Source organism: Nicotiana tomentosiformis, chromosome 8 (assembly GCF_000390325.3).
Source record: "Nicotiana tomentosiformis chromosome 8, ASM39032v3, whole genome shotgun sequence".
Classification (NCBI taxonomy): Eukaryota; Viridiplantae; Streptophyta; class Magnoliopsida; order Solanales; family Solanaceae; genus Nicotiana; species Nicotiana tomentosiformis.
The window spans coordinates 51,946,170-51,954,597 of NC_090819.1; the positions used below are offsets into that span (position 1 = coordinate 51,946,170).

Below are 8,428 nucleotides of genomic sequence, written 5' to 3' on the forward strand. Positions count from 1 at the left end.
TAAACAACCTAAAATATTTCAGCCTTGAATGCATGCAGTGGTGCAACGACCATTTTCATTACTTTTTAAGGAGAATGACTGTGTCACTACATGTTCACTTAAATTTCATAAAGGAGGACTCCACTATCAAATCTGTGTTTGGACTTCACCAAACGTGGTATCCAAGACCCTGGTTAAGCTTAATTTTCTGGTGATAGTATAGGCCAGTTTCATTTAATGCTTCAGATCAAATGTTATTACACAACACGGTATTCGGAAGAAAAGATAAGTCCTTTGCTCTGCATCAGAAATAACCTTTTTTTTTAATTATTATATTTGCATAATCTATGTTCCGTTCACATGAGTGGGAATAAGTTTGATTCAAGAAGTTTGTTTTGCCGGTCAAACCGCCAAAGGGAAGAACAACATGGGACCTCTGGAGTAAGACAATCTCATAATTTTAAAAGTTTTCCTCCATTAGTTGACCAGAGTTAGGTGTTCAACAATGGCTCAATAATTAGAAAGTACACTCATTCATTCCGAAGAAAGTGCACCTCATACAGATGCCCTCTTCAAAACTCCAAATACATTAAGGGCATAACAAGATGTCATTAAGCAGGCACCTATCTGACAAGAAAGAGAACATTAATTTTTATTCATTTATACTAGCGGTACAAGAGAACAGCCAATCCACTGAGGAAAAGGCAACGGAGAGCATATTACCCCATATATACAAAGAGGCAAGAAAATTACACATTTGTTTTTGACTCCACATTGTCTAAACTCTTGACAGGTTATTCATCTCCCATTGCTAATTCCAATGCATAATCATCTCTCTCCTGCAACAGGGAAAAGTGAACCTTAGGAACTTAGAGCAACTTGTATTACTTGCCCTTTCTTACGTCATCAGTATCCTTTCTCGACTGCTTTCTTACATTAATAGGAAATTACAGAAACATAGAACTTACAATAGGTCCTCGAGCAAAATATCTCCCAAATTGAAGCCAATATACCTGAATATACAACATGATGTCAGGTCCGTGGTGGCATAATAGATCAAAACTACACAATTGATCATTTGGCTAAAACTTCAGAGGGGAGTTCTGAAAATAGCTGTCAGTACCTTTTCTGTAAACCCCACTATTTCAACTACAAAAATATCAGCAAAGCTTCATGCTCTACTGATATAATTTTCTATCAAGGTAAAGTTTCCATTAAAATACTACAGGTAATAAGCTAAAATCTCTAAAAAGTTCAAAGAGGAAAACATGAATTCCATCTGGTTACTTGGAATACGATACTCGTAACTTCAGTGTCTCGCGGAAAATAAAGCAGTCAGAAAGGTTAATACATATATTGAAATATGAAAAGTTTGTTGCAGGAACATCACATCTCGCAAAGAACGGGTGCCAGAGCAACACACTATAGGAGAAACTGGAAGGCCAAAGAACAAACATGTTGCTGCCTTTTTTGCTTAGCCCTGCCGGAGCTTAATATTTAACTGTTTTCTTGTCCTGTTCGAACAGAGTCACAAACTTGTTTCTGCTTCTTGTCTAGTCCTCTAAGAGATCAATTTTTTCTTTCTAGCCATTCATTTAGAAAATGAATACACTATAAGCTGAGCAGTTAATCGCAGTCATTTTGCCTTTTACTCATCAGGTCATCAGCTTAATTTAAGCAATTAATTAGTAAAAATATCAATGTATTATATAGTTATATAAAATGAAAGTCATTTCCTCCACAATTCTTATGCATTGCCATTTCCTAGTGAAATTTGGCATTTGAGGCTATAGATTTTTGGTCAGGCTTGATGTGACAAATGCACGAGCTGAGCGGGAATGGCATGAGTTAAAACCAAAACACCTCATTGTTAGTTCTCATAATAAAAAGGCCCCACCGTTAATAGGCTAAAAGTAGGTTGGGCTAAAAGGGTCCAGGTAATTCATTATTGTTATTTAAGCACTCATTAATTCATTTTTGCTAATCTCATACAGCAACAATTTCTCTATATTTTGTTTTCTTTTTTGAAAAAATCTTCTTAATCAAAGGAACCACATGCATCCTGCTTCCACAAAAGCGAGGGTAACTGTCTCTTATAGAAAGTGAGAAAGGAAGAAGTTTAGAGGAGTAAAGAATGTGTATTGCACATAACTCTTTGTGGTAGTGTGTCAGCTGGATGGATATGGCAAGTATTATTGCTGATGATTCAAAGGAAAACTTTTGCATTAGGCATGTGCCTGAGATGAAAAACCTGGTGTGCCCTTTGGTTTCAATCTAAGTTACTCCGACACGGCAATTTAGGTGCCGCACCCGTGAGACGCGACACGACACTAGTATGGGTGTGGGTATGAGATCTGTACCGGATGTGGTCAAACAATTTTGGATACTTTAACCATGACACTGGGTTTGTTGACACTGGGTTTGTTGTTGTTGTTGTTGTTGTTGTTATTGACCATGACAGACGGAAAAATTCGAAACGAGATACAATTGATTCGATATCAGAACCAAAACTAGGGTAAATTTGAAGAAAATAGCATATCTTATCTAGGAAATCAATCCTCTACTTATCTACAACTTGAGAATAAAAAAGAATTCCATACTTTACAAGCTATGCGTAAGTATTCCACAAAATTTCTCATAATTTAAAGATATTTTTATATTTTTAATTTTTTTTGAACTATTTTTAGCCGGATCCCGGCACCCGTATCCGTACTAGGAACCGTATCCCCGAATTTTAGAATTTACATCTCGAAGGATCCGACCTCTAGATCCGCACCCGTGTCGGATACCCGCACCCATGTCCGAGCAACTTAAGTTTCAATTGCTTAAGGGCTTGAAGTTGAAAAGACAGAAAAACATAAGAAAATTGGGACATCGTCAGTAAGTATCCAGAGAGGGTCATCAACTGTTGATTCCTAACAAAGGTATGAATCTAGTATGCAGCCATATATATTGTACCCATGCTTCATAGGCCAAACTGAACCCATAAAAGGTGGACGTCAAATGATTATTTAGATGGTAATGGTTGGTCAAATAGATTTGCTCTTTATTGCCACCCAAAGCCAAACTTTTGCAATTCCAAGTGGTTACTTACCTCATCTTCATCCTGTGTTTCAACTTCAAGGTCAGATGACGGAAATCCCACACAAAGAAGTGCATAACCCTACAAATTAAAACATATTCGATTAATCCTGGTAAAAAGGTAGAATAAGACAGGTAAAATGAAGACCGTCACTTCGCTTATATCTAGTTCAAGATACAGGTAAAAAGCCAAGACTTCTTTCAGGTATTAGCAACGCGGACCTCTGCGAAGAGCCGAAGACCCTGTACCTCATCATTTAACCTTAACTAATAGGTCTCAATCATTGTGATCCGAGCCTGTATTTTGGCTCATAGGATTTGACAGACTAAAGGCTACCATCACATTTCTTATAAGTCTGACGAAAGAAGAATTAATGATAAGACCAGTTTTTTAGTTGAGAAGATAGGGAGTTGAGCATGGAAGCTACATCTCCAAGTCATGGCCAAATAGTTGCAAAGAGAGATTATTAACAAACTGGTGAAACATTTCGTCAGTCATCTTGTCATTGAGTATCACATGAAAAAAGTGGAGTATAATTGCTAGCTTGAGCTGGAAGTTTATGAATTCCATCTTCCAAAACCTTGAGGAACAACATCTCTCCATTGTTTTGTGGACAAATAACGTGCAGATGAAGTTCACATGCTTCATCAGTCTTGAGACCAAGAAATTCCTAGTTACATCACATATATGATTTTTTAAATAAGGAAAATGAATTGCATCACATGTATGATGTGACTAGGAATTTCAAAACATTCCAAAACCTTTTGGAACAACAGCTCGTCATTGTTTCATGGACAAATAACATGCAGACAAGGTTTGCATGCTTCATCAGTCTCGAGACCAAGAAATTCCTTGTCACATCACATAAATATCATTATCTTTTTTGATCAGTTACATCAAATATATTAGCATAAAAAGAGAGAAAAATTACATTTAAGGTTTAACAAAGGAGAAACAATCAAAACTACTAAGAATCGACAGTCAAACAATAAAAGCGAATAAGAACTGCATCCACAGAAGCACAACGTGATTTAAAGTACCTTAGACTTCAGCTCTGCAGAAATCCCCAGTGCCTCGGGTTGTCTAAGTTGCCCTGATTTTACACGAACAGCACAGCTCGTACAACATCCTTCAACATATTGGATTATTAAATTAGAAAAATGTGATATAACAGGACCATCATATGGAGAAAATCTGATGAAAAAGAGGCTAACAGTTAAAGGTCAAAGAAACACAACCAAACCCCAATGCATTTGACCCTAGATCAAAGAGAAATGTGCATTTTGTGAGAAACAAACGAAAGAGAACCTTAAAGTTAAAACAAACCACAAACAAAGTGCATGGTACTCCTTACTGAAAATCAAGCCCGCTCCTTTTAAAGTTAGCAGAGAGAGATAACAGCTTCATTAATAGGTTTAAGCATGGAAAGATCCTGACAAGCCAAAACTTTGTGTAAAAGTTGGTGGAGATCTATAATCCCACAAAATCTTTCCTACCAAAAGGTAAGATGACTATAACAAGCCAAAACTTAACTGCCAAATGCCCAGCTCCAATTTTTAAAAACCAGTAAACTTTCAGTTAACTCAAACCATTCCAATACTCATAGTCTGTTAGTAGTTCAAGTAGTATCATAAAATAGCAGCTTAAATATGCAAGAAGAAATAGACTAACATATAAAAAAGTGGAAAAAATGCTATTGTAAATTATTGGATATGAACCAATACCATGCCTGCAAGCGAATGGAAGCGCAATGTTCTGAGCCTCTGCTGTATGCAATATATATTGGTCCTGCATTCCAATTCAACTCTTCAAGTAACAATTTTAAATATAACGCACGAATTTAGCAGGAAAAAGAATTTGGAATTAGTACCTCGGGGACGAGGAATTCGTGAACCACGCCACGTTGGCGGTCGAGAACGGTGACTTTATGTGTGGGAACTGAGGGAGAATAGCTGCTACCATTTTGGCCGGCGACGGGAGTTTGAAACTTCGGAGTAGTTTTGCGGCGGCATTTGACGGAATTCAAAGAGAAGTTGACGGAATTGAGAGAAGATAGTCGCCGGAGAAGAGGGGAAGTGCAAGCGCTACAAGGAGGTTGAAGAAGATCCATTGACCGAAGCAGAGGTTCTGTTGTTTGTGTTTCAGGGGGCAACCGGATAAAGGTCGGAATAATTAACTAATGATCCTCCAGTGTTCACTATTTGAGCCTTTTAGCAGCTATTGTATCTTATCGGGAAGTATGTGTGTCCCCTTTAAATATGTGAGCATCTTTAGTCCCTTATGTTTGTTAAAATAAAGCATATTTGGTGTTACTAATGGAACATGGTTAAAATCTAACTATGACCCTTATGTTTGTTAAAATAAAGCATATTTGGTGTTACTAATGGAACATGGTTAAAATCTAACTATGACCACATGCTACTAAGGTGTCACCGTTGAAAAATAAAACACTTCAACTTGATACTGATATAATAAGAAACTAAATCATATTTTTCCTCCTAGTCTTGAAGTTATTCAATTTGATACTGATTCTTTTCTCTTTGTCTTGCAACTTCTCTATTTCAGCCTTCATGTTTGAAATTTTAGCAATGCATAGTAACAACTCTTTCTCTTATCCAAAATTTGTAAGATTTCTCTTGCAATTATAGTAACAACTCATAGCAATGCATAGTAATATCGAACTTCCCTTCCGTTTCATCTTCATCCATACACATAGTATTCAATGAAATTGAACCCATCATAGTCTTCCTTCGATCCATTCAACGAAATAGAAGTTTCAATTTAGTCTTGTTCTTTATCGTGGAAGATTTTCTTCTAACGTCAGGGCCGTCGTGGAATTCGGAGAAAGGGGAACGGGTTTTGCTTTTACTGCTGGGTTTCGTTTTTCAATTGTGACACATAAGTGGGATGTGTAGTTACCGCTAGATTTTAACCATGTTTTGTTAGTAAGATCAAAGTTGCTTCATTTTAGCAAACACAAGGGACTAAAGATGATCAGAGTGATATTTAAAGGACAAAAATAGATCTACGATCAAAGATAAGGGATAATATTGGCTAAAAACTCTTCACTATTTCTCCAAAACAAGTACTAGGAGTAACATTTTATCCTTAATTAGTACCTCAGCACGTGCTTGCAATGGTGAGTCATGTAGTACACACTTTACAAAATAACTAGTTAATTAATTCGCTTTCCTTTTGTAAATTTAGTTGTTTAGTTGACATATAAGATATTATAATACAAACATTAAAGATGAATATACAATCTACGAGAATTACAAATTAAATGTATAAGTGTAATAAAACAATAAAAGAAGAAGAAGAGTATTGCAGAGAAAAATAGAGAGAGCGAATTCTTATTGGTTTGTGATGAATTACAATGGAATAGAACATCTCTATCTATTGGGAAAAAGTGACTTAGCCACAAAGTAACAAACTCTAAAATCTCTCTAAAAGATAGACATTCACCATAATTAAAATATAATTTATAACACTCCCCCTTGAATGTCTATTCAACAAATAATGTGCCTCATTAAAATTTTAACAAATAAAACCTAGTAGAAAAAAATTCTAATGAAGGAAAAAGAGTACAAATATCTAACAATACGTCTTTTGGTTGCCTCGTTTTACAAGAAATAACAGTGGGACAAAAACTCGTTAGGAAAAAAGAGTACAACGCATATTAACTCCCTTGATGAGATAATCAATTCACATCTTTGAGAATTCGCATTTCAATCTTGTGTACCATCTTCAAAAGATCGTTGGTCGAGATTTGATAAACAAATCAGTCATATTAACTTGAATGAATATGTTGCACCTTGAAATTATCATTCTTGATAGATATGTAATGTCTTCATATAATGTCGTGGAATGGCGTTTTCAATATCTCCATAGAGGTAAAAAAATTCGCCATCACATTATCATGCTTATAGTTATAGCGAGATAAATATGTGCACAAATTGCACTTAGGATGTGGTACTTCAGGACCAAGAATTGTATATGATTTAAATTCCTCAGGGATTGTCATATAAGTTAAGTCATATAAGCCATATAAATAGACTTTAGATACATATCAAGTTTTTATGTCATGCTAGATATATAAGATAAATAAAAGTGATTGCACACACCATTGACTTTATACTTTCAAGTGTTTGAACTGCAAGTCCAAAACTACATATTTTTCATGTGAAATCAATTCTACTTAAATTGTTTCTCCAGACTTAAGATCTTCATATATATTTAGCGTTATCATAGATGTAGTCGATGAATAATTTATATCAGTTCCAAACTCTTTTTCTTTCATAAAGACATAACATAAAGATCTCTTCATTCATATTTTCAGGTACTTGAACCTCTCATGAGATTTTATGAAGTGTTCTGTTATGTGATTGTAACGACCCAACCGGTCGTTTTGAGCATTTGCATTTCGTCCAGATGTTTGAAGTCTTGAGTAGCTTCATATGATATATTATGACTTGTGTGAATCGTCAGTTTTGGTTTTCAGGTGATTCAAGATTGATTTGGAAGAATGATCTCAACTAGGAAGCTTTAAGTTGAAAGAGTTAACTAAATTTGATTTTTGTATATTTGACCTCTGATCGGAGTTTTGATGGTTCCTCTAGGTTCGGATAATTATTTGAGACTTGGGTATATGCCCGAATTTGCATTTGGATGTTTCTAGAAGGTTTTGGCGCTAATCGGCAAAAATTGGCAATTTAAAGGTTTAGAATATTCATAAGTTTGATCGGAAGTTGACTTTGATGATATCAGGTTCAGATTGTTGTTCCGGTAATTGTAATAGGTTCGATATGTCATTTGGAACTTGTATGCAAAATTTGGGTTCATTCCGGATTGGTTAGGCTTGAATCGGACACTTGGCTCGAAGTTTGAAGTTTATGAACTTAAGAGGTTGATCTTGATCGATGATTCGTGATTTTGATGTTATTATGTGTGATTTGAGGCCTCGAGTATGTCCGTTATTATGTTTTAATACTTGTTGGTATGTTCGGACGGGGTCCCGAGAGGCTCGGGTGAGTTTCAGACCATTTTTAGGCCCTTTTTAGTTGCTGGTTTTTGGCTACAGGGGTGTGAATCATGATCGCGGACCTTTGGGTCGCGTTCGCGAAGAGCAAATTGTTGTTTGGGCCTTGTGAATCGCAATCGCGAAAGCCATTCTCTTGATCGCGTAGAAGAATTTCTGTTGTCATAAGACTGACTTTGGTATATCTTGCAATCTATAAAGAATTTTGAGATGATTCAAAAATAAAAGTTGTAGACCTTTATGTCTAGTTTTCAGAAAATTAAACTGTTTGCCATTTGGAATTTTTTACAAAAAGTTATGACCAATATACTAGAGGTTGTCTCGAAGAG

At 35.8% G+C, this 8,428-nt stretch overlaps 1 protein-coding gene across 2 annotated transcripts; it reads right to left on the bottom strand.

Moving 5' to 3' along the window:
• Positions 1-493: 493 nt before the first annotated feature.
• LOC104087969 (ferredoxin C 2, chloroplastic) lies at positions 494-5,310 on the bottom strand. Of its 2 annotated transcripts, XM_009592565.4 has the most exons (6): positions 4,932-5,310; positions 4,786-4,849; positions 4,102-4,190; positions 3,074-3,142; positions 948-992; positions 494-818 (listed from the first exon to the last, which is right to left on the bottom strand). In XM_009592565.4, exons 1-6 carry the CDS (start codon positions 5,169-5,171, stop codon positions 774-776), a joined length of 552 nt encoding a protein of 183 aa, XP_009590860.1. In that variant the 5' UTR covers positions 5,172-5,310; the 3' UTR covers positions 494-773. The 2 variants fall into 2 exon arrangements, with proteins under 2 accessions (XP_009590860.1, XP_009590861.1); XM_009592566.4 differs by lacking the exon at positions 3,074-3,142 and having other exon boundaries at positions 4,932-5,292.
• Between the last annotated feature and the right edge of the window lie 3,118 nt (positions 5,311-8,428).

Coding starts and splice junctions, on each gene's coding strand:
- LOC104087969 (XM_009592565.4), bottom strand. CDS start 5,171: ATGGATCTTCTTCAACCTCCTTGTAGCGCTTGCACTTCCCCTCTTCTC. Junction 4,850..4,931: donor ACGAATTCCTCGTCCCCGAG/GTACTAATTCCA, acceptor ATTGGAATGCAG/GACCAATATATATTGCATAC. Junction 993..3,073: donor AAACACAGGATGAAGATGAG/GTAAGTAACCAC, acceptor TTGTATATTCAG/GTATATTGGCTTCAATTTGG.